Consider the following 25,757-nt stretch of genomic DNA (forward strand, 5'->3'; position numbering starts at 1 on the left):
CTTGACACCTATTGTTACAAATTGGCTGCATACCGCTTTCAAACTGCAGCCGAGATACCGTATCCATTCCCCAATGCCGTCTGTGCATATTCAACACGTGCCTTGGAACCTTTTGCAAGCACTGGTTTCTCGTAGGATCGGTCGGAGTGGGACCTAATTATTATAATATAGCTGTTCTATGTGTAATAGACAAATTGACAATCTCCACTTATTTTAGCATCAGCTGGAAAGCAGAAACACGCAAAAGTCTTTTTTTTTTTTAATTTAATTGTAAATAAATTCAGGTGTCAAGTGGTTAAAATCAGATTTGGAGGTGGGGGTCAACATCTTTAGCTCTTGGTCGTGTTCCTCGAGCAGTTTTTGTGGTGTAGCGGCGCAAATTGTTCTGCTGGGTGACTCTAGAGGGTGTAGTTGGTCTGTAAGGGTGTTTAGGTGGGTGATGTGTGTCAAAGTAACATCCAAATCAATGCCAAAATCCAGAGTTTCTGGCAAAACATTGCACATTGCCACTGGTTTTCATGTTATGACTGTAGTCGGTAGGTTTGCGGTAGCAGTTTGTGGATGCTTATATCTACATTGCAGATGAAATTATGCATTTACACACAGCATTCAGTAACCTGCAGCACACACCGTGTTTCTGATTAAGAGTTTTTATTACAAAAGTTACAAAACTAGGTAAAAATGTCTATTGGAGCATTGAGAAATAACTACAAGTGATCATAATTTAAATAGATAAATACAGATGTCCACATCTGACAGAGGACACAGCTGCACTGATGTAAAACAAACACAGAAACTAAGTGGCTAGTTCGACCTTTGACCCTCAAGGAGGTTTTGGTTTGGATTGCAGCGGGGGTGATGTCATGGTGAAACCCACCCTGCCGCAGGTACGGTTACAAAATCGGGGAATTTGACAGAACTAAATGAACCTGTCGGGAGTAGTGAAAATCACACATGATTTGTGCGGCGATTGCGTCACAGCATTGTTGAGGACTGAGGCTGCCTTCTGCCGCCTCTTTCTTACAAACACCACCAGCCGTCTTGGCACGTACGGTCTGTCAGGTTCGTGTCATTATTAACTTGATGGGAGGCATCGTGAAATAATGTCGGCCATGTCCAGCGCTTAGTTCTCCTGGCAGGAACCTACAGGGGAGAAGACGGAATGTGTTACTGCAGTGTATTATCCCCTATAGACCGCTTCAGTTGTGTATTTAATGATATGAGTGAAAAGCAGCGATATCCCCCAGTGTTTTCATTCATGGGAGTAGCAATATGTTGCATTATCCCAACTGTAATCCTGACTAAGCAGGGCATTTCAAAATAAAATATTAATAAGAGGTTGTATGCAAGTGTTCAGGTTGTATTAATAGTTTGGGTTTGCAACGGCCCGAATAATAGCTAATAATCAAATAAAATCAAATGTGATGAAGCTTATTGCATAATAAAAACTCTGATCATGTAATAATAAACATCAAACGAGGAGTTTCCAGCACAGCATGTTTGATATGGAAATGAGAATTAGAAGAAGTCCACTTTAGAAGAGAGCTGATAAGCAGTAATATTATAATACAGCTTTTATGAGGTGTGAAACATAATCTAAATTAATTTGGAACTATTCCTGCACAACTTGAAGAACATTCATATTTGCTTATGTATCAAGGCAAATTTCCAAAATGTGTATTTATATTGATGAATGGGCTCTGAAATAGGCAGAAATGGTAAAAACAAGCTTCGTTCATACTCATATTATTAATCACTATTAAGCACTAAGCAGCCTGCAAAGGCTCCGAAGCCGCGGCAGAAGTAACTGCACTCCTGAATGAGATCACAATTTATGACCAAACGTGTTGTAAAAAGTGTTGTGTGGAGGCACCGTTGCGCCGCAGCAATAAAGCGCTTTCAATGCAGAGTGCTTGTGTTTAACTAAGGAGTGGTATGTGTGACTTTTGATTCACACGTTGTCCAAAACATCTGAGCAGCTGTTACGCAGAATGCCATTAAAATATTCCTGCTCTCAAGAGGAAAATCCCCACCAGCTTGGGTGATCGCATGCCTTTTCTTTTAGCAACACATTGAAGTTGATATATTTGATTTTTGGTTGGATTATTATGACGTTTGATACAATTCCCCTCGCGTTGAATTATAGTAACTTTGTTGAGCCAACTTTTCTCTGTGCGAATGCAAAACTAATGTCATTGCCTTCAGCCTCAGACGTACTCTGCGTTAAGTTTCGTTATCTTATCTTTGATGTCTTAATTAGGTTAAAATTTAAAAGCAAGTGTGTCGTTTCACTTTGTTCGATTGCACTTTGATTGTACACCTCATCGTATTATGTCATAGCCAAAGAGGTTATTGCATTACATGCAAAAGATTTTATTATACTATTGGATTTTTATTAATATGGACTTTAATGCATTTAAATTGTATTAAATTATGGATGAGGGCTATTTGAGCTTTCAAATGGTCCCTGATCTGGTTGAAGAAGTTTGAATCCTGCCTTCCTGGGAAGCACAGTTCCCATGGTGTTCAGCCACATATTGGCTTTTCCCTCCACTGAATGCAACGTTTTCGACTATCAGAGGTCAGCCTGTGGTCGCTCACATGTGCCGAGGCGCTCCTCCAAAAAGCCGATCTGCTCGCTGAGGGAGTCGATGCGGTCTAGCTGCTGGAAGGAGTGGGATAGTAAGGTGGTTTTCTCTGACAGGCCTTCGTCCAGCGACAGCGGGAAGAAGCTGCTGAAGGGTTCCAACACCAACTGCAGCTTCTAAACAGATGGAGAAACACGAAGGGGAAATTTAGGAAAATGAGTAAAAAAAAAAAAAATGCTCCAGAAAGGGACTATTAATCACCTCGTAAACAAAAATAATTCGACTTTCATTCGCTCTTCATGCTTGTTGCACTAAACACAAGGAGGATTTTAATAAAAACCCGTTAAAAAAATCAAAAAGCCACTTTGTAGGTCTGGCATTTCAAAGAATCTCTGGTTTGGGGATTAAATGGCAAGTGGGATTTTATATCGTGCACGGATATCAGGACCAGAGGTGTTCCTGGTGAGCGAGACTGGGAGGTATCAGAGGAGAGGGCTTTTATGTGTTTGAAACATGTGTTCACGACTTTACCTTTTCCAGGAGTTCCACTCTGTTCCTCAGGCTCTGTACCTCCTCTGTCACGTTCTCCACCAGGCCAAAACTTCCACCTGGAGAAACCACACGAACACAGACGTATGCATCAGCATGTGGCGACTACGGAGTCTGAATTTCTGTAGACTAATGGAGGTAGGGAGGGAAGGGTTAGGGCATAGATCAGACACGGGAATGTTTAATCCTCTCTTTCTCAGATGCAAAGTTTATATTGCAGAAGATTCCTGGGAGCATCCTGCCTTCATCAATCCCTCTCCTTGAGTGATTCATGACCACTGGAGCTACACTACAAACCAGGAGAAGGACCGCAGAGCTGCAGCGAGACCGGGGGAATTTAGGGCACAGGGGAGGGGAACTGTAGATATGGGAACGGCTGAAAAGGCTGATACACAAGCTGAAAGAGAGGTCACCAGAAATAGACAGGCAAAACATTCATCGCTCCTGTGAACGAGCGTTGGCTACGAGGAAGTGTCTGGCTGCCTCCACCCAAGGGGAATGTCCCCGGCGCAGGCGGATCGAGATGCAAAATTAGGAACCCCCTTTGCTCTCTGGTTGCGCTTCTGCAGACGGACCGAGAGAGGTTCAATCTCTCCCAGATGTGGTTCATTACTGAGACAAGAGTGAGTTGAGAAACAGGGTGAGGAGGAGGAGCGGGAGGAAAAAAGGGGGGGAGACGGCGATGACCCCCAGCAGACAGGGTTGATGGAGCTGGAATGAAGAACACAAGTGTTGGCCAAGAATGGAGTTTGAAAAAAAATGGGGAGGCGGGAGGGTTTAGAGACTGAAGTGCAGAAATATAGTCCAAGAGTCTAGGCCAAGTGAGAGCAATGGTCTACCTTTGAAGCATTTAAACCTGCATTTCTAATATTAATCTCCTTCAACATCCCTCAGATGTGTGCATATGAACAGATAAGCGAACACAATCTCAAGGAAAAACATCTTGCAAAAGCACAATCATTTTAGCGTCTGAGAGCTGAGCGGTGAAATCGAGCGAATTCCTACAAATAACCTTTCGTGGCTGTAATAAAGCACAAAGATTTGTCACATTTTGGCTTTTCTTTGGGAATTATTCCTGTGTTTTTTTTGCTGACTCGGCGCCCCTACAAGTCTTTCATCACTCCGTGTCATGTAGAATGGTGGAGGTCAACAGTCTCCTTTCAGCCGAGAAGCTTCAGTTTGTGTGAGTTTGGTGTGTCTTCTTCACGGAAACGGTGATAAATAGAAACTGGGTTTGGAACGGAGCCTGAGAAATTTGGAGATTTCATATTTACATAGAAATATTTCTCCTCCTGACAGTAAAGGAGGCTGTGTCCTCTCGGATTTTACAGTTTTGTGACTCACAAAAATCCTCAAGGCTGGAAAATAAGTCTTCTTCAGGGTTTCGTGTTGCTTTAATTCCCAAAAGAACAAAACTCCTGGCACGGAACAGGTATTAAAACGAATATCTTGAGGTCAGCTATCGCATTAGTAGACATGGAGGGGGGTTGTATTATTTCGTTGCTAAGATACAAGAAGCACACATGAGTGAAAATAGACTTTTTCTTGGTGAGAGACAACATTGCAACATTTCTATGGAACCCAATGGAGTGTGTGGTATAAAAATATGTCTGTATTAGCACGGGAGCTCTATTAGAGGCAGATGTTTGCTTTACTCGCAGGACTCATAGGAGTCAACTGAGTCATTATCAAAGTCCAACTGGTCCCAGTCTCACCACACGGGGCCAGACCACAAGAAATCTGTCTGGAGTCGGCACCAGTCGCAGTGCATTATTACTCACGGTACGAGTTGAGAGTGGCATAGCGCGTACCAAAAGTAATAATGGACCGCGAAGCTGGCCATGTTTCTCTCTTCTGTCCAGACACTTTGCTGCTGTGGAACACAAAATTATATTGTGTGAACGCACGCACACTCTCCTATCCTACCCGCATCGGTGTGACCACCCACTGCTGCCTGGCTGGTCTGGGAGGGAGCAGGAGGAAGTGAAGGAGGGGGAGGAGGAAGGCTTTGACAGGAGCGGCCGTCTCCAGCGAGCCTGAAGCCATCTCCACACGCACATCTATAGCTGCCAGCTGTGTTCACGCACTGCTGGGTGCACGGATGCTGCTCACCGCACTCATCAACATCTGACAGACAAGAACGACACGAAAACACGGGTAAATATGCACACGGAGGCTGGTGTTTGGCTGTGTGGGTACATGTGCATGCGTGTGTACCTGTTTGGCACTGACGCCCCGTCCAGCCGAGTGGACAAGCACACTGGTTGGGTCTTAAGCAGGTGCCTCCGTTCAGACAGGGTTGTCCACACACAGCTGGAGGAGACATTTACAGGGTTAGTGTGATGTACAAATCAACATCAGTTTCATATATGAATGGTTAGTGTGAAGCTACTGTCAGGGAATTGTTAGCTTAGCTTAGCATAAAGGCTCGAAACAAGAGGATGCCGCCAGCATTGCTCTACTAGAGCCCTGAAGTTCTCTAATGATATATGTGCAATAATGGTTTCAACCTCATCCTCATGCAAATAGTCTTCTCAAAAAATATAAAACATCTTCTGTGTATATAATGCTCTCTGCCTTTACACTGTTTTTTCTCCTTTGGAGCTGCTGTAAAGGTGAGCTTTCCCCACTGTGGGCTCAATCAAGTTTTATCTTATCGTAAATTAAGTCTAACATTAAATCTCCTTCATTAGTTAAATTCCATATTGGGGTTTGGGATATATGGTTTTTTATCTTCTTGCCAAGAGATGGAACTCCTGAACAGAGCAGCTATCAAACATTAAAGAAAATGTTCATTTTGGAAAACAGATTTATTTTAACGTGCTGTATGTCCATTCTCCAGAGCTCTCCAGTATGATCTGGAAAAATGCACTGGCTACTTTGTATTTCTTTGAACTGATTCCAGCTGTCTTCAGAAGTGCTCAGCCCAGGAAGCAGCAATGGTGCCCCTGAAAAATTTTGAGGAAGTGAATTATCTTGGTGGATGAGCAATGGCATTAGAATGGCTACTTCACTGAAAGAACAAAGTAGGCTTGCCTTATTGCATGATCCAAATGTTCTTCAAAACGTGCCAATTTCAGCATGTAAGTTCATGCTCAAAGGTTGTTTCATGCAGCGAAGGAGAGTTACATGCACAGTGGAAATGGATACAGTCTACATCCAGGGAGTCACACTACTATTGCTGAAACGGTACGAATGAAAAAATAAAAACGGATCCTTGTGTTGGACTATTTCTAGGCTGGCAAAAGTGACTTCCTGCAGTTTCTACTGGTAGCCCGGTCTTAATGGTAATCCGAGCTAGCTGTCACCAGCAGCTTAATATGAAGTGTACACACACTGGAGTGGTCTTCCCAACTAACAAATTTGTCCAACTATTACTTAAACATTGACGTTCTTCCACTCTACAGGTGCAGGAAACCCTTCTACCAATCACACATCCCTTCAAGTTACCTTGGTTGCAGTTGTGTGAGTGAAATCTCCGCCATCCCGGGCAGCACTCTGCATAGAAATGCGAAGGGGACGCCGCTCTGCTGACTTGCCGGTATGCCACCAAGTATGTAGTCCTGTGGAGACAAAACACACACAGCGCAGTTAGGGATTTATGGTCAGTCGTGCTGCCCTCATGTGGGTGGTTGATCCCGTCAGTCCTTTTCCGCGTTCTGTCACACTGATGAGAGAATGGGAATTTGGTGGAAAACTGAAACCACGGAGCGCTCGCTTCCAAGAGCATGTCAGAGATGAGAGAGGGATGGAGGGAGGGCGTGGGGGGCAGGAGATCACATCTAAAATCTGAGATTCTGCCGCAGCCTGCTGAGTGTGTGGTATGTTTAGCTTGCAGATACAGGCCGATAAACTCAGACAAGAGCTAAAAACAAAGTGGCACTGACCCGAGATGTGTTTTCCGAAAACAAAAGGAACAAATAATTTCCCAGGCCCGTAATTATCGAAGGCCTGCCCACATAATGAGGATAAAAATATCCCAAAATGAAACTAGATTTTACTTTACTGAGTGAGGATTTAAAATAGATTAAAATGGGGGCAAATGTAAAGGAGGGGGACTAGAAAGTATTGGAGCTGAGAGAGTATAAGTATGGAGGGAGACGGCGTCCAAAATAAACACGGCCGTGGTCTCTGTGGGCTCGCAGTTCATTTCCCGTAGTTACACAAAGTATTTGATATTTAGATTCCACCCAAATATGTGCCACCATGACCCAGTTCTGTGCAATATGTGTACTTATGTGTGTGTGGAAGAGAGTCGAGATCTATTTATGACTGCACTCCTCATCCTTTCCCTTCCTGAACTTGTCAACCATTGTTTACATGTTAATCAAATAAACAGCGCGAGATGGCTTAATTAGAGCGCTGTTTTGACACTGTGAGGCCCAAACCCTGTTGTGCAAATGTCTGGCTGCGCGGTTTAGTTGGTTTCCGTCCAACAAAAGCCAAACGTGTGCAATTTTCTGTTGTTGTTTGTGTGCGTTTTGAATGCTGGAGGGCTGAGAGAGGGCGACTTACTTGTATGTGCTGCAGAAGCGATGGCCCTGACAGAGGGTGATGTAGGGCTTGTGCACCGGCTGGACGTACGACTCGGTTGCCAGGACAACGCTGTGATGGAGGTCTCGGCCACACACCCTCCTCCTGCAAAAGGCAGACATGAGATCAAACACTTCATGTGTCTGTGCACCGGAAGCTGAGCTCGTTTTACAGGTTTTTTTCCACAGATTGTGAGTCATTTCTTTTGAGATATTTAAAGCTTTTAAGTGGCGCCCACTTGGCTTGAAAAGCTCCTGATGAGAGCCTCAAATCGCTCCTGACTGACCCGTGTAATCACTCCTGAATGTGTCTGAGTAAAGAGCTGATCTTTGGCCTCTGTGCCTCCACTTGACCTTTCATTTGGCTTTTCGGTTTACTTTCAAATCAAGTGAGAATGACAAGCCGAGGCTGCCCGTGCTGGTGTGAATGCGGGGCCTGAGAGAGGACATGTGGCCAATTTGTATGTATTCACAGCGGCTGGAAATGTCAAGTCGGGTGAAGACGTTGCTAAAACAAACAGGTCTGAATGACAGATTTGTAAGCCGAAGTCACCGTGGAGCTACCGAGCGAAATGACAGGCCATAATAAACACAGGAAGAGCAGTAAGTGAGCTGTTACCCGTGGTGAGCGAAGAACTGGGGAGTGCCCATCACATGAAGGATGAAGAGGGAGGAGGAAAGGAGCAGCGTTTGGTACATTGTCTTCCTCTTTCCCACGTTCCCTCGCTGGGTCTCTCACACTTGTCTCTGTGCCAGTCGGAGGGGAGAGGAGAGGAGGAGGAGGAGGAGGAGGAGGAGGAGGAGGCCGTGGATGGAAGCCAAAGTCTCCTCACGCTGAATATGTATGCTTCCCTTCAGGAAGGCGACTCCAGCTACCTGTGAGGAGATTTGAGATGTATTAAAGCAAAAAATTCAGCAGTGTGTGTCTCTTTTTTTTGCAACTCATCACGAGCTACAAATTGAGGTGAACGAGAGGATAAATTCCATGTGTTTAAACTTGAATGGCACACACTTCATTCCTCTGCAGCCACAGGTCAAAGCTTTGAAGCAACAGACCACAAGGGGGATGGACTGTCAGTGTCAGCTGCGTCGTGTCTTAGAGAGCAGAAGCACAAACTGCTTCTCCAAAGCACGAGACAACATTTAATCTGGGCAGAAAATGTTAACCGCTGCGTGTCTGAAGGAGCTCTGTCATTTACGACGATTAGCAGCTGATGAGGGCAGCTAAAGGATAAAGGGTGGAAAAAACCCCACAGATGTATAAACCAAAAGATTCAAGAGCAGGAAGTCAAACTGCAAAACGGTCACATTCATATGCTGGGAATGGAGACCATAAAAAGAGGAGACGCTGTTCTGTGGAGGATGTGGGAGGTCAAAAAACAAGAATGAGAGAGATGCCCTTTTTTTGTCTTTCATTAAAATGTCAGGCAACAATTGAATTACGCGCTGGTTTTGTTTTGCGTGGTTTTATTGTGAAATTGTTCTTGAAGGTTACCATAATCAATACTTTTAACATCCTTACTTTTCTTTTTTTTCTCATATATTGAGCGTATTTCCCTGGTGAGTGATTTCAACAGACCAGCGGGGTGGTGATGCCATTTATGAGCAGCAATAAAAACCTGACATATGTATTATTTGTGTGTTAAACCGCTGGGTTAGTTTGCTCACACTGTAAATTTAGATTTGTGTGTGTTAATGTAGGCCCTCGGCTGGATTGCTTGTTGCTATTACTGATCTCTGGTTGCATCCATAAGGACATGTACATCTATGTAATGTACAGAAAGTTCTGAGTTCTTGAAGTCAAACCAGGCTGAGCAGTCACTGGCTTGCACCTGCATGGACAAAAAAAACCTCTCATTTCACAGCAATGTTCACATATCCCTTCACACCATATTAGATTATTACATACTGCACAGGATTAAAGCAAAGTTCAAGACAGTCAGAGTGCATGACAGTCAGCTTGGACCCGCTCCTGCTCAGATGCTCGCCTACAAGCGTGTTTTAACACGGCAGATACTAAACCCGGGGGGAAATCTCCAGCAGCGCATTAAAGCCAGCCGGGTGTGATGGCAGGTTACGGGACTGCAGCCTGCTGGAGAGTCCTCAGTCATCCTGGAGGTGATGCTAAGCCTCGGATGACAGCTTGCATGTCTCTCTGATCCCCTGCTGGCTGTTCGCCCGGAGACGTGACACGCACATCTAGAGCCTGTGTTCATTCACAAATCACTGGACTGGCGGGGCAGCCACTTTGAAGAGTGTGTGTGTATGCAGATGTGCAACAATCAGGCATCATCACACAAAGCTGCTGCAGGGAGAGAGAACGCTTGTCCAAGAAGTTAATATCAGCTGGGAGTGACATGGCATGGTTTCCCTGAATGGATTTTTTTATTATTATTGTTTATGGAAGACTATTAAAAACATTAAAACACTTTTTCCCTTTGGGGTTCATAAAGCACATAACCAGCATTGTTAAACAGCCCATGATGCACTGCTTAATTATGGGTGGGTTCCTAATATTATTCCCTGTGGAGCTCATTCTGGTTTAAATAAAACCCAGTTTACAACGAAAAGATGGTTAAAATCATGTGTGATCAGCTCACAGGGCTCAGTGTTGGTAATTTCTGTCCCACTTGTCATCCCATCAGGTCATTTCGTCATAAGAGGGCGCTGTTTTACAGCACATTTTACGCATAATGTGTGGCGATCAGCGCTGGTTAAGACCTACATCCCTCACATCTCACCGTCTCCGTAGCACTCTCACATTAAATAGATGACTCCACGGTAAAAGAAGAAATAAATTAAAGCCACATTCCTACAGTAAAGAACAAGCAGGGGTGCTGAACACGCACGCACAAGCTAATAAGCACCGAACCAAGACTCCAGGGCGCACGCATGCATGGATACGAAAAATAATCACAAACCGTACAATGAATAATCAGCTTTCCTAAGATTACTCCAGTCCTACTCTGCGGGGAGGAGAGCTGCGCCAAAGTTAGTCCCGTTATATTCCGCTGCTGAGGGGAAAGTCCAGGGATAAAACTCCGCTACTAGTCAGGTTAGTCCTGGAGCTCAGACTGTCAGAGCGCATGGGGGGTGATGGTAGGACCTCCTCCCACTCCTACAGCTGGGTGTCCCGCGAATCCCTCAGCCCGCACTTGGGGGGACCCGTGTGTGACGTCACAGAACGGGCTCTGAACACTACACAGAGCTCCGTTTCTCTCATTCATAAGCCACTGATACACTTCACAAGCTGCGGGTTTGTCGGCTGACTGGTGCGTAAAAACATCCCACAGAGGCAGCTGATAAAGGAGGGGTCTGCCTTTCTGCTCTGAGCTCGGAAACATGTTCATATGAGTAAACTGCTCAAGTTTGCATAATCTCTTAGCTGCTTCAGTGGAATATTTGTAACACAAAAAGTGGAATTTTGTAGCAAAAACTCACACTGTTAACTTTGTGTATTCTTTTTGGCACAGAACAATAGTGATGATTTCGCCCCCCCATCGCCCATCGAAAATACATCTAATAATGACCAGTATGAAGCAAACACATGATTACAGCAAAACAAAACTAGTTTCAATGTTCAGGAGTATTATATTGTCTAAGGCAGATGTGAGAAATTGTGCATCTTTCCACAAAAACACAAAATAATACTGCTTGAGGGAACTTTTTGTCATCTTACTTAATCTCCTTTGCAAGTAGGTCAAGTAATTAGAATGATAAACAATATATACACAGAAAAAAATAAAGATTTTGAAATGTAAAGTCCCTGCTCAGATCACATGAGCTGAGTATTTAACCATCCTAAATCAATAACAGATGATAATAGTGATTGTAAAAGCTTTTCTTGTATTCATGTCTTGCTTTGGTTCACCTATACAGACACTTTTTGGCACTTTTTTTGCTGATTTACAGTGTTTTAGCGGTATGTGCGTGGGTATTTGTACATATTGTGGCAAGAAAAACTTTATTTTATGTGCAGTGACATGTACATAAGGATCCTTTCACTGTCATACGTACAGCAGTTCACATGCTCATAAAACCGACTCTGTTTTATCCATGCATTATTTAGTTCAGCATTCTCTGTACAACCGTCACTATTGCTCAACTGTACAGTTCACGGTAACAATATGGCCTGTGTTTATTTTTTTATGGGCAGCTTCTGCCTATACACAAACGCACTTCAGCAATGGATGCAGGAAATACATCCTCCCTAAAAGGTTTGGAACGCATGTCTTTGGTGCCCTCGATAAAAACATAAAAAGTTGTGCCTAAATTTAGTGTTTCTCTTTATATGTAAGTATTACTATCACAATTTGATGCAAAAAAGACATAAATTGGGGCATAAAACCTCACAAGAATAGCGGAATTACAGAGTTTAATGTTCAAAGGAAATCTACACCTTTGCCTATGATATCTATAGTGAGTTTGTTTAGCTGGACCCTTCCGCACTCTAAAAAATAATGTTTGGGATAAAAAAAAACAACAACAGCTCAAATCATTTTTTGAGATATGACTAAATTATCTTCAACCAACAAACTACATTGACTTGGGAAAATTTACTTTTTCTCTACAATCAAAGGTATGACTACTTAAGGACTGGTTATTTAAGAGATTGTTTTTAAAGTTTCATTTACTTAATTACCATAATTATGAATAAAAGCTTTTAGGTTGGCAAATGTGAACAATTAAGTTGGTCCAGTGTTCAGTAGGTAGGGGTGTGGATTTGAAATCATGACTTTGTGGTAAAGTAAAATGCTGTAATTGAGTTCATTTAATTAAGCTGGCTCAACTAGAATTTAATGTTAACTGGAATAATGCGTACATTCAAGTTTCAAAGGGAAATAATATTAAGTTGATGCAATTACAGATATTATTATGCTAACCAAACCCATCAAAATACAATTCTAACTTAGAAATCTGATTTAAATCAATACAAAATATTCTTTTTGTTAATTTTTAAAAAAATCCTGCAGCCATACATTTGATTAAGCAATGGGAAAAGGTTTCTTGAGTGACTTTTTAGGGTGTACTGGGTGTACTGAGTGAAAACATTTGGTCAATATATGAATTAAAAAGTAAAAAAGTAGGAGTTAACTTGAATAAAACGTATTTTACTCTATTCATTCTCCCTGATAGTTGACTATATAACAAACAGCGGTGGTTCTTACCCTCTCAGGATGGGGTCATCAGGTGCGTGTGCGCGCGCAGGCAGAGCCATGAGCGCGAGCGGCCGGTCCGGTGGATCAGAGGCCTCCATGTCTCCTCCGGTGTGTCCTCCGGTGTCTTTTAAAGCTGGACTCGGTGCTTTTCCAATCACAAACCTTGCCGCTGTGATTCGAGCTGCTCCCCTCGAGTCGACTGGCGGCAAATGAAATGTCTTTGGGCGTTTTTCAGTTGCTTTTTATGCAGGGCTTCCTGTGGAACGCAGGAATTGGACGGACAATCCCAAACCGGACTTCCTGTGAGTGTTTGCCGCTGATAAAACCCCTCTCCTGCACAAACACCCTCCATCCTGCTCAAACCGCTTCGCGAATCTGATTTTGAAGCATTTTTCTGGCCCCATTGTTGCTGCGGACATCTTGAAGGGGGCAAGTAGTTTCAGCCTCCTCACCCCATGGCCTCCTGCTGCCTTCACAGGCCACAGGAAAACAGGCACGAAGTGTGGACTTCAAGCTAACTTTCACTTCTTACTTTGACTAACTTAAAACTAGCAGCCAGGTCCTGAATGTCAGTGCAGTCACTAATGAGGATCTACATGTCAGCAGCCTCTTCAAAGCTGCAACTAAATAAATATTCTTTCATCTTTAAAACCAAACTGGGGAACTTTGTATCCAAGTAACGCATTCATACTTTAAAGTTCTTCTGTCTTAAGTCATTAGGGGCCTTCTGCTCGGCCATCTTAGATTTGCTTGAAACTTGTTTTTATCATAGTGGTATCTGTGGAATTTTATATTGATATATCAAGTGCTTTCTGAGATATACTATATCGCACATACTTGCTTATATCTTATCCTAGCAATGCTGTTGTCCTTTATTTTGTACTTTTATCCACCTTCCTCGTGTATGTATGGTGTCAGTAACTGTTTTCTGGGCACTAAAGTATGATAACTATTTTGCACTAAAAATCAGACTCACATGCTCTCTAATGCATATTTACAGTTGTACATGATGGGTAAACAAAACACACATGAGCAAATTTCCTTGTAAAGCTGATTCTGATTCTTGTTTGCACATTGAATTTTAAGGCTATATTTCGCAAACAATATCTCAGGAACTATTAAAGGGAAAAGCCAGAAATGTTCGCTGTTATTCCTCATCATTGTTTCAAAATCTGTAATATTAGTGGACGAGTGGATCAAAAGATGTCTCATAATGGGTGATTTAAGATTAGAAAATGAATTAAATGCAGAAGTCAACCAGTAATATTTTCTGAACTATGCATAGTTGTAGTAATGTGAAATGACAAAAATGAAAAGAAATTGCTTGAAATGCAATGTTTGGTCACTTGGGGTCACTTAGAAATGTCCTTATTTTTGAAAGAAAAACAGTTATTTTCAATGAGGATAACATTAAATTAATCAGAAATATAATCTAGACACTGTTAATGTAGTAAATGACTATTCTAGCTGGAAACGGCTGATTTTTAATGGAATATCTACATAGGGGTGCAGAGGAACATTTCCAGCAACCATCACTCCTGTGTTCTAATGCTACATTGTGTTAGCTAATGGTGTTGAAAGGCTAATTGATGATTAGAAAATGATTTGTTCACTTACGTTACCACATGAGTAAAAGGGAGAGTTTTAATGGAAAACATGAAATTGTCTGAGCGACCCCAAACTTAGTTCAGGAAATTATCTTCAATGGTGAGATGTTGTCATTCAAACATCGCCTCAAATTTCAGACTGCAAAGTACAAATATAGATATATTTCTTGGAAATTATTTGACCTATCAAGCTTAGTATTCTGTCAGCTGTAATATCAAATGTAGCCTAAACTCAACACTCAAATTATATATCAAAAATATTCCCAAATTCATATATTTAGTGGAAGTTATTTGCGAAACACATAATATTTACCTTAAAATGTCATCTGTATCATATTTGTGACACAACGACTGTCCAGACAGTTCAGTGGGTGTACATACACAAGGAATTTAGCTCTCAAAGTACTTAAATGATGAAAAAAAAATCAAAAATAAAAAAACATCATCATTGTTATGTCAATCCATCCAATCAAAATTATATTTGCGTGCTTGCAACTATCTAAATCAGTAAGTTTGGATTTTGTCTTGCAGCCATGTATTTAAGTGTTGGTAGTGTGTATTGCACTCCTTGCTGGTCTCCATAATGAGACTATTGGACATTTGCAAAAATTTGAAATGCTGTTGATCGAATACTGACAAACACCAAGACGAAAGAACACATTACTGTGAGTCTTTTATGCACTGGCTCCCAGTTAAATCTAAAATTGAATTTGAGGTCCTTGTTATTGTCTACAAGTCTTGAATGGACTGGGCCCAAATTGTATTACGGATATGTTTGCTGAAGTAGAAAGGTCTCTTAGATCTGCAGGGACTGGCCAGTTAGTGGAGCCCAGAGTTTAGACCAGACAAGGTGAAATGGTGTTTAGTCATTATGTTGCCTGCTGCTGGAACCAGCTCCCTCTCGAGCTTAGATTTGCCCCAAATGCAGACCGTCTGTAGGCAATCAGTTCACATGATTCTATAAAATCAGTGTGGAATTTTTTCAGTTACTGAAATTCAGGGTTATTTGATGTTTTATATGTTTTAATTGTTCAGTTTGGTTTGTAAATCACTATGCTTGCTTTACATCTTGCTCAGTACTTCTATTTTATGACTTTAGGCCCAGTGGGAACTCATATAGGCTGCTGTTTACAGCTGTTCGGTCACTGTGAGATCAAATCTGTCAAATTGCAGCCTGCTGAAGCCAAACAGTTGCACGATAAGGAAGAAGTTTCTCTTCCCTCCTTCTGCTTGTGTGCATTTAGTTCTGCAGCTCAGTCACACAAATATTATTGTTTAAAAATTCCCCTTCCATAATTTTTATGTGTTGTAAGTACAGTTGGTCATGCTCTTCAACACAATTCCTATTTGACAGTTAAGTAAATTGTAAAAGTCATTATCAAGCTTTAAAAGTTTATTGTATTAAGGATGAATGATTTGGAGAAAATATGTAATTGTAGTTTTTCTACCAGATACTTTGAATCGATTTTTGAAGTGAGTTTTTAAAGTAAATCTTCAGGTAAGAATTCACAATGTAGTATCTTTGAAAAGGTTATTCGATAGTGTTAAAGATGTGACTGTTACACAAGGAGGACACAGTGAATTTGTAAAGTCATCAACACAACAGTATAAACTGCCAGAAGTTCTGCATGACAGATGCTACTGTTCAAAAGTTTGGGGTCATTTAGAAATGTCATTATTTTTCAATGAAGATAGCATTAAATGAATCAGAAATACAGTCTAGACATTGTTAATGTGGTAAATGGCTATTCTAGCTGGAAACAGCTGATTTTTAATGGAATATCTACATAGGGGTACAGAACATTTCCAGCAACCATCACTCCTCTGTTCTAATGCTACATTGTGTCAGCTAATGGTGTTGAAAGGCTAATTGATGATTAGAAAAAATTTGTGCAATTATGTTAGCACATGAAGAAATGTGTGAGTTTACATGGAAAACATGAAATTGTCTTGGTGACCCCAAACTTTTGAGCACTAGTATATATGCTAATCTACAGCTTTTGTGGTATTCTAATTGCATTGTTTTAAATTGCAGTTTGGGTTAGACATCAATTATTTGTCCCACCCTAGATTGCTTTGATCTGTACATTAGCCTATGGTATGTGTACAAAATCCCTTTTAATCTCAAATTTAGAATTGTTTCCTTCACTGAAATTCCTTGACAACATGAACACTTACCATAATTTAAATGTTTAGTTGATTCAGCCTTGGAAGAACCTCACATTATTTGTGATGTTTAGGTCCTCAGTCTTTCACAGTGTGCAGGATTTTTGTGACTCTTCCACAGTGAAAATTTATGAAACCTCCCAAAGACCGTCTGAAGAACTTGGTAACCGAGTTGCACTAAATTGTCAGCTGACATCTTATGACACCTGTTTTTGATGCTGACTAGTCCTTTAAAAGTTTTGGAGTTGTGTAGGATGGGGTCATGCCTGAGGTTCAGCAAGGACAATTAATGCAAGAAATGCTGAAAACCTTTCAGTGGTTGTAGCTGACATCATGTATTTAAAGACAGACGGGCTGCTCCTCCTCTGCCGTGAAACTGAGCTTGACTGAGATTAGTCTGACAACAAGACCTCGGTTGTCATTCTAAGTTTTTGCACAACTGCTCACACTATTTAAACGTGTGCACATACACACTGAGACGACATTCATGAGTTTATGGTTGAGTGAGTGGGCTTGAAGTGGCATGAACCAGAACTTGGACTGCTTCTCTACTTAAATTTATGATAAGAAATGAGTAGCTATTAAGTCATATTTTTTATGCTTCAGTTCATTTCTCTTTGTTACGTACAGATGCTGCGGCGGAGTATTAGTGTTTGTTTTAGGGCTTATACTGTCTAAATGTACAAAATGACCCTCCCTGCATACAATGAAGTATTTTCTCTGAGATAACAAAGAGCCTACGTGCTGAGGCACCATGGGAAAGCCTCACATCGGGGTCGCAGGTGAACACACACCTTCAAGGCTGATCACTCGGAGGGGGCGCATTAGAATATAGGATGCAAAATCTTTGTGAGCTTGTTTGTGAATGCACTCCAATATGTGTGTGTGTGTGCTGTGTGTGAATTTGTGTGTGAAAGCTTGTGTAACGGAGACCAAAGTGGGAGGGTATCTCTTTTTAAGGAACCCTTTTCATTCTTTGAAATCAAGACTTGGCCGACACAAGCGAACTGCTGCAGCTAGCATTCCAGATTTGTCCCAGAGAAGATGCGGGAGGGGAAAAAAACTGAAGCAAAGCAGCACTTCCTCTTCAAGAGGAAACAGGAAAAGACTGGGGGAGTGAGATTCTGGAGCCTGCTCCCTTGGAACAATAAAAATCTCACTTTGACAGGAAACGGATCTGCGTCAAAGAGAGCCTGACAGATTTTACTAAAGGGCAGCAGCAGTGACCCTGGATGGGGCACGAACAAGAGGGCAGCTGTGCCCAACAATAACTCATAAAGTTAAAATGCTTCATGCAGTTCTTGTTAACACGTGGATTTTAAGTCAGCACTGAGTATTTGTATGAATGCACAGAAGGAGAATGAAGTTCAAACCTTCACAAGAAATGCCGTTTACGTGTTTAATAGCTGCAGAAACACGTGTGAGGAAGAGGTCAAGAATATAACGCACATTTGTTGTTGTTGTTCCTCGGGAATGGAGTTGGAACACTTCCACCACTTTATGTTGAATTTTTATTGTTCACATGTAGTTTGTGTGCAAGTCCCAGCACTTTAGTTGATTGTTTCGGATGGTGGTGCAGTTCTAAGGTCCTGGGTTTGAACTTGCCTCTCAGTTTGGGTCTTCTTGTGTGGAGTTTGTGTGTTGTCCTTGTATCTACTTGGGTTTTCTCCAAGTTCTCTGGCGTTCTTGCAGTCCAAAGACATGCATTGTAGGTTAATTAGTGTTTCTAAATAGCCAGTAGGTGTAAGCATGAGCGTACATGGTTGTCTTATTCATTGGTTCAATCTCAATGTCCACACTCATGAACTCACAGACTTTAGGCTGGGTTCCTGATTAAGAGCTTCGAGCTGTCCCACTGTCAAACTGTCAAGTGCCTGTCAAGGGCTCTCTCAGAGACACTTCCCATAAGTCCACATTTCTGCAGACTTAGCCACAGATCTTAAGGTTACCAGGGTGAAGCCCAGAGTTGTTACACAGCAGGGTAAACAGGAGCAACCAACCAAGTTTACGTGTAGGTGTAAACACATGGCTCACCGGTGATTCATAGCCATAACTGTGTGTAGTTGTTTTTCCTTGATGGCATGATGATGAACACCAAATATGCTTTCCTTTTAGTGTCTAGGCTGTGAAAAAGAATTGTCACAAACCCACAATAGTCATTATGAAACATGTTTTGTTGTCAAGGTAGCGTGATATGTCACAAATGCTCCTGCAGCCGCCTGCACTCAATCACTGACCAGGTGACGTCAGTACAATGTGTGAGTGTTCAGGGTGGAGACTCGGGTCTTTGTGTTCATCCTGCGATGAACTAGTGACCTGTCCAAGGTCTACATCACCTCTCACACAAAGTTAGAGGTTTAATTGGGGTAACACGAATGTAGATTTTGTAACAAATAATATTGCAGTGGTGAACTACTTTTTATCAACTCTGCTGATTCATGTTTCTGAAAAAAACAAGAGGTGCAGCCTGTGTCTCTGCTGTGATTTCCATGCGGAGCAGCCAAACAGGACATCCTGCTGTCCAAGGCCTGCCACCACCACCATCACTCCCCTGTCACTCTAAAGGCAGGCGCTCGCTCAAAACCCTGCTGGAAGTGAAAAGACTGGGCTGCTGGTCCGAGCTCTTCCTGTACTCCACTATAACTGCAAGGAGTGGACCGAAAATACATAGCTTGAAACTAATTCTGCAGAACTATTAGAGACCCAACAGGGCTAAAAATATCTCTGAATTTAGTTTAAACATTGTATTTATTTTACAAGGACATGCTGAAATAAAGTTTAGAAAAAAGTCAGTCAGGAGCAGTGCCTGCAGGCTTGCTCTGTTTAGCCTTGGTGGCCCCAAAAGTTATTTGGACAAGGATCATAGAGTTGTTTCATGAAATGTTGAATAAACTGGTATTTGATCCATAGATAAACACATTTAGCATAACTCAATAAAGCAAAAAATGACCAAAATAAATCAGCAGTTTTGTCACTTAACAAACTATAAACTATGATACAATTAGAAGCTACACATTCTGCTCTAAATACACAAGTTATGGTTGTCACATAATAAATCCAGTTATCTAAGAACTAGTTGGTTAAAAATGCAACAAAAGACAAGTGGCATGAGCTTACAGAAAAGGTCAAGATTCTTTTTTTTTGCAACAGAAAGGCCACTTTATTCGTCATTAATAAAATCCATTTTCAATGCTTCACAATTGGGCATATTGTCAAAACGTTAACACGTGGAGGACTAAGAACAGAAGGCACACAGGGAGACGCAGCAGCAGATTGCACCACATAATTGCAAGTAAACCGAGAAAATATGCAAGAATCAGTCACAAGGATCGCTGCGAACATCAACAAGAATCACCAGACTGAAGTCGGACCAATCAGAATATGATGAATAAGTGTTGCTGCACCTTCCATCAGCTCAAAGAACAAGACGGGTAGGATTACATTTGTTGTAGAGAACACAAGAGAAGCAGCAGCTTTTGGAGATATTTATATTTTAGAGTCCTAATTCAAGTCCTGTGGATCTGATAGTAGGAAATCGGTGTAGAATGCCAGAGGGAGAAACCTAACCAGACTGTACTAAGGGTACAGTAAAGCCTGGAGGAGGGAACATCAATGTGTTGGCCTGTTCCACTTACAATAAGGACTGCTATTTATTGATGGAATCATAAATCGGTAGTCTGTATAGAGGAATTTTGGATGCAACCTCACATTGACAAAACATATTTAAGTTGACCTTCCAGCAGAATAATAAATCAAAGCATACTGACTGTTCATTTCAAGAATATTTTGTACAGAAGAAAGTCATGCAGTGACTGCTCTGACATCCTGAACTAAACCCCAAAGAGGAACTGCGGACGGCCAATGAGAAACAATATCAGCTTGTCAATGCACTTGTGTTGAAACATGGAGGAAACATTCCCCAGTGGTCTTCCAGAAACTTGTTGAATAGACTGCCGGTGTTTCAAGCAGTTCTGTAAGATAAATTGCAAAATAAGCACAAAAACATTACACCTCAGAAAAAGTGGTTTGAGGTGGCACAAACAATTGAACAGGTGTTGAAACCAACAGCTTAACTCAGAATGCATCGAAACAAGGGCAAATTGTAGTTACTGGATGTAAATCTTACCAAAGTCTACCAAGTCTATTTGTCTTATTTTTAGTCAAAATGTCTCATCCCACTTGATTTAAGATACATTCACTTAACAAGTGATATTTCAGCAAGATGAAAGCCAACGCATCTTAAGTTTCTTGTGAAGTCAAACAATCTTGAAATGCTCTTGTTTTGAGTTGTATTTTACAAGAAAAGTCAAAATAAGTTTAATACATCTCAGATTAGGAGGTCACATGAAAGCAAAAAATTATTTTTGAGTGAAAAACTGCTATTTTTTTGGCATATGTGGCTTATTTTAAGACACCTAAGCTTGACAATCCTGGTGAAATATAGCTTAAGTTTTCCCAGCTAATTTTAAGATCTCAATATTCAAATTATATCTTATTTCAAGAAATCTTACCAAGCCATTTTTCACTTGTTCTATTGGCAGATATTTTTTTTTACTTATTTGAAGGTAAAAAAAAATCCTTAAAATAAGCTTTTTTTCCCCTTGTTTTGAGAAGAGCATGTTTTCCAATGTGCTGTGCACATGCTGTTTTTATCATCCCATACCTTGCTTTACAAGTGCATTTGGACTGTCCTTAAACATAAATGCTGCTATAATACGAAGAAGTGTATGCATTTTTAAGCGTCCAAATACTCTCTGGTGACATTCGGTGTTTCAGTGAAACCAAATTTTCCCTCAGCTATTGTAAGCCAATCATTTCACAGCTGTCAAACTTTCACTTTCTCTGCTGCTGTCTGCTGTCATTTCAGTGTCAGACTGACACGACCGTCCTCCACCTCATCCGCCTCCACCAGCCTCCGTGAGTGCTTCCACATCACATCCATTCAGCTCACGACCACATTCTCAAAATAACGAAATCGCAATGGGGCCTAATTGCCCAACACTCATCACATTTTTTTTCCCCATTTGTGGACAAATTGTCAAATAATATTGCTACTCTTGAAGCCCCTCTTTCACTGGAGCCTCTCCTGCCTGAACAGCCCCTGTTAACGGCCTCTCCTTCAAACAGCGTTTCTCTGCCAGCTCTCCATGTCAGTCTGTCGTCAGTCAGTGTGGAGAGATTAGGGAGTTTATGCACATTCCACCAAACTCTGTGTCTCTGAAGCACATGTGAGTCTGATTGCCTTATTTATCGTAGTAATCAAATTCCGCTGCTCTGAGGATGATGTTTGGAACAGTGGCAATGTCGACTGTGGTTCAAAGTCTCCCAAGAGTTGTTGTTTGCGTCTGTGTGAAGTGTGGATGCTCTCACCGCACTGCCACACTAATCCCGAAGTATTTTCTCCGTCTCTTCCCAGAATGATCTAGACGCCGTGGTGTCACAGCGAGAAGCACTGTTACATGAAGACAAGTATAATATTTCTTGGCTATAGGTGTTGGCAACTTCAACAATGGCTTGTCAGCAGCTATTGTACTTTTTTGTGTGTGCCATATTTCTTCATGGGTTATCCTTAAATTTCCTGTCTAGAAACAGGGAAGTGATGCTAGCAGAAGAAAATTGATCATATACAGTATGTATGCATGTACATATTTCTCCCTTACCTCCTAACCTGCAAGTATTTTGGGTGGATTTATGAAGTTATTTGCAGTTCTTTCGTGACATGTTCATCAGCTAGCGGAAAATGTGTGACTGCAATAGTCTTTAGGATATAACTCCCAGCTCATGTTGCAGTTGTGAAGATATTTTGCTGGATTAGTAGTAAATCTTATCTATTTCTCACGTTTGTTAAAACATTAGCACAGGAGCCCAACCAATCAGAGAACACGTTTCATTTGCTTCCTCCCATTCAACCAGATTTCCATCCAATCCTGTCCATTCACAGCTAATGTAGAGCAGGTTTGGTTTAGTGACCATGAAGAGGAGTACCACTCACATGCGTTGGTGGGACACATTTCATTGCTCTGATTGGTCGTAGCTTTATCCTATTGTGTCTGGAGATATTTTGATCTGCATCCGTTGGTGAAACCTCTTGGAAATCAAAATTGAACTGAGACATTCCAGATCAATTCACATTTGCACATTTTGTTTGCTGAAGCCAGGCTAAAATCTCATGAGATTACCTAATTCAAAGGGATTCAGTCTCTTTGGAACATGAATGCAACCCTGCTAGTAGTACTTTAAAGCTGCATCTAATGACAGTCATGTTGTATATTAACATGCTCACAGTGACAGCACTAATTAGAGGATAAAGCTTACCATGTTCACAATCTTAGTTTAGCTTTGTTTTTTAATCAGCAGTGTATATTCCCAATGCTGTAGGTTTGGACAAGTGCTGCATTCCATGTTAATTTTCACATTAAGAGCCTCTCTCTGAGTTATTAACAACATTCTGAACAGATTTGTCATCTTATTGTCTATAGATTCCTCTAAGTAAATCAAAAATACATAATGCATTTTATCCCTACTTTGTCCCTCTCTTTGTGAAAAGACTTGTGAGCTTTTTAAAGGTCTACTTAAAACAGAAGGCTCAAAAACAGACTTTCTCTTCTTGGAGTGACTGAAGAAGCAAAACCAGTCAATTTTAAACATAGTTGATGCATACCAGTCTGGTGACAGCCCCAAGTATGTTGTCCGTGCTGCTGAATGGAGGGATACTACATCAAAAAGGTTTGAGTGACATCAGGGTGGAGCAGAGAGCAGGAAGGTTTCTGTTCAGGCTGGCAGCCATCTGTTACCGAGCCGTCCTCTGGGAGAAGACCACCAACACATCAGCGGCTTCTCTCCAAGAGGTACAACTCAGCCTCTTACTAATTTGCATTTAAACTGATATCTATAGACATGATTGGATTTCTTTTGAATTGCAATTACTCAATTATTATTATATTATAATCATATCAATAGCTTATTCACTTTACAGCATGTCATAGTCCTGTCTTGGACTGCTTGTTTTGTCTCAGCAAAATATAACAGACACAATCTGCAAATCTTATTGGCATGGTTTCACGGCCACAGCTTAAGCTGTGGGCTGTGGCAGTGCTCCCGCCTCCTCCGTTCCTGCTCTCTTCACAGGTGTGTGCCGTCCTGATGAGCCCCAGGTGTAGACGATTAATTAGCAGGTGGAAGCCAGCAGTTCAACATCTCCGGTGTCATATAAAAGTGGGCTTCAGTCATCGCACGGTTAGTTCTGCGTGTTGAACAGTCTGAGCCATTTAGTCCTGGCCTTGAAGCAATTCTGTTTTTGTGTATTTTTTTAGTTCTAACTTCTGCCTGCTGTTGGTGACCTGGTTCCACTGATTTTTCCGTTGTCCCCTGGACCTAGTGGACCGAGGATATCTACCATCTCCATTGACATCCCTTTTACATCTGCCGGCTCACGGAAAAGCGCCTCTCCACTCTGGCCTGCTTCCTTGGACACCCTCTGGACGCCAATCCCCTCGTAGTGCTATCAGGACCCTGGAAGGAAAGGATTACCCACCTCCCCTGTTGAAGTGAAGCTGGCTCTTCCCTGTAGGGACACTGTCCCCCTTTGAGTCGGTAAGGTTTTCCAGCCCTAGTAACACCAGAAACATTTTTGTGATGTTCTCTGTTAGAACCTCAGCGGTAGCGTGTCTATCTAGTTTGGTTTGGGATTTAGTTCTCGGCTACTTTCAGTATTACTCAAGGCTAGGTTTAGGCTTTGGTTTGTACTCCCTGTTTAGTTGTTTTCCTACCTTGGTGGTACCAATAGTGGGTTAACTGTAGTTTGTGTTGCTATTAGTCCTCCCCACCACTAGAGTTCAGAGTTCGCTTTTTGCGACTTCATAGTTCTGATCCCTGAGTTTAGTTTCCGTTTTCGTTTGTAGTTTTTCCTGTGTTTCTTTGAGCTTCTTGTAATTAAAAGAAGCTTTGCGTTACATCTGTCTCGCACTCTCATTTCCTGCTTCTGAGCCTCTAGTATCCGCGGTAACACATGGATCTAACAGTGGCAGTACGGCTCATTCTACATCTTTGATCCAGACTGATTCAGCTATTGATTATCCACTGAATGATTCATGGAATTTTGAACAGATATTCATGTTGCTGAGGGAATGAATCCTGCAGACTCTGATTCCTGACTTCTTCTGTAGAATCACTAGCAAGTAAAGGTTGTTCAGTAAATCAGCATGCCTACTAGATGGACTGGAACAATGCTTGACACACACATTCAGGGTTCCCAGACCGTGTAGCCCAGTAAGTCTGGTAATTATTGTCTTGGCTGATTGGCAGTAAATGTCAGAACAGCTATTGCATGGACTACAATGAATGGATAAATGACTGATATAGTGTTTGGGTCTCAGAAGTAAAGCCTTAAACCTGCATTCTTTCCAGTGACAAACAGGGGGCGACTCTCCTAGTTGCAAAAAGAAGCGCAATTGCATAGAAGTCTGAGTCAATGACTCTAATTCTCACTCAATTTGTCAACTGGAACTTTTTTTTAAATGAGTTAGGGGTCTTAATTGCTAGTTTTAATCCTTTCTCAAAGCAGCATGGTGTTCATTTAGTAAATTATGCTTTCATTTATAGGAAAATAGTAAAGCAGGATAAGTTTTAGGGTAGGGGTTATCTTTTTAAGCAGGTTGCTACTGTAGCTTGCTACCATATGTAATCTTCTCGGGTTCTCCGGTCAGGATTCAATCCTCACTAGTCACGTCAGGATTCAAAAGACCAAGATGCAGTCAACAGAATGCCAGACTCAAAGCTTTGAAGCAGTAATCCATGAACCAGTGACCAGTGATGTCTCGACCACTGCTTCCATCTTTAATGCAGAATCCACAGTTCAGACATTCATAAAACCTGGCATGTCAAAATTTTGACTGTAAAGCACTTTGACTTATGATCATGTAACATTGCACAACTGCTTCCCATCAGCCTCAGCTGTTTTTCATCTTTACTTCTAGTTGCTAACAAAGATGCTGAACATGACAAGCATTTTATCAGCCATACTTCAACTGTTATAATCATAATAATAGCCTTCATGGTAAATTTTGAGTAGAATTTTTAAAAGGAGGCCCTTCTCCTACTGTGTTTAATTTTTTGCCGCCCTCTCAGATATTGATGTGGATTGAGAGAAAAGAGAAC

The 25,757-nt window shown here is 41.6% G+C and overlaps 1 protein-coding gene across 2 annotated transcripts; it reads right to left on the bottom strand.

Moving 5' to 3' along the window:
• Positions 1–634: 634 nt before the first annotated feature.
• On the bottom strand, positions 635–13,051 carry egfl7 (EGF-like-domain, multiple 7). 2 transcript variants are annotated; one of them, XM_022193086.2, is made up of 9 exons: positions 12,838–13,051; positions 8,289–8,545; positions 7,653–7,775; positions 6,588–6,700; positions 5,355–5,450; positions 5,064–5,264; positions 3,120–3,196; positions 2,602–2,764; positions 635–1,143 (listed from the first exon to the last, which is right to left on the bottom strand). In XM_022193086.2, exons 2-9 carry the CDS (start codon positions 8,366–8,368, stop codon positions 1,124–1,126), a joined length of 873 nt encoding a protein of 290 aa, XP_022048778.1. In that variant the 5' UTR covers positions 8,369–8,545; positions 12,838–13,051; the 3' UTR covers positions 635–1,123. The 2 variants fall into 2 exon arrangements, with proteins under 2 accessions (XP_022048778.1, XP_022048779.1); XM_022193087.2 differs by lacking the exon at positions 12,838–13,051 and adding an exon at positions 10,596–10,741.
• Positions 13,052–25,757: the final 12,706 nt, after the last annotated feature.

The sequence above is a fragment of the Acanthochromis polyacanthus genome, chromosome 18 (assembly GCF_021347895.1).
Source record: "Acanthochromis polyacanthus isolate Apoly-LR-REF ecotype Palm Island chromosome 18, KAUST_Apoly_ChrSc, whole genome shotgun sequence".
Taxonomy (NCBI): domain Eukaryota; kingdom Metazoa; phylum Chordata; class Actinopteri; family Pomacentridae; genus Acanthochromis; species Acanthochromis polyacanthus.

What these genes read in the sequence shown, in the direction of transcription:
- egfl7 (XM_022193086.2), bottom strand. Translation starts at nt 8,368, where the DNA reads ATGTACCAAACGCTGCTCCTTTCCTCCTCCCTCTTCATCCTTCATGTG. An exon ending in GGGGCGTCAGTGCCAAACAG is followed by an intron (nt 5,265 to 5,354) that starts GTACACACGCAT and finishes CTTGTCTGTCAG; the next exon opens with ATGTTGATGAGTGCGGTGAG. An exon ending in GAGTGGAACTCCTGGAAAAG is followed by an intron (nt 2,765 to 3,119) that starts GTAAAGTCGTGA and finishes CCATCTGTTTAG; the next exon opens with AAGCTGCAGTTGGTGTTGGA.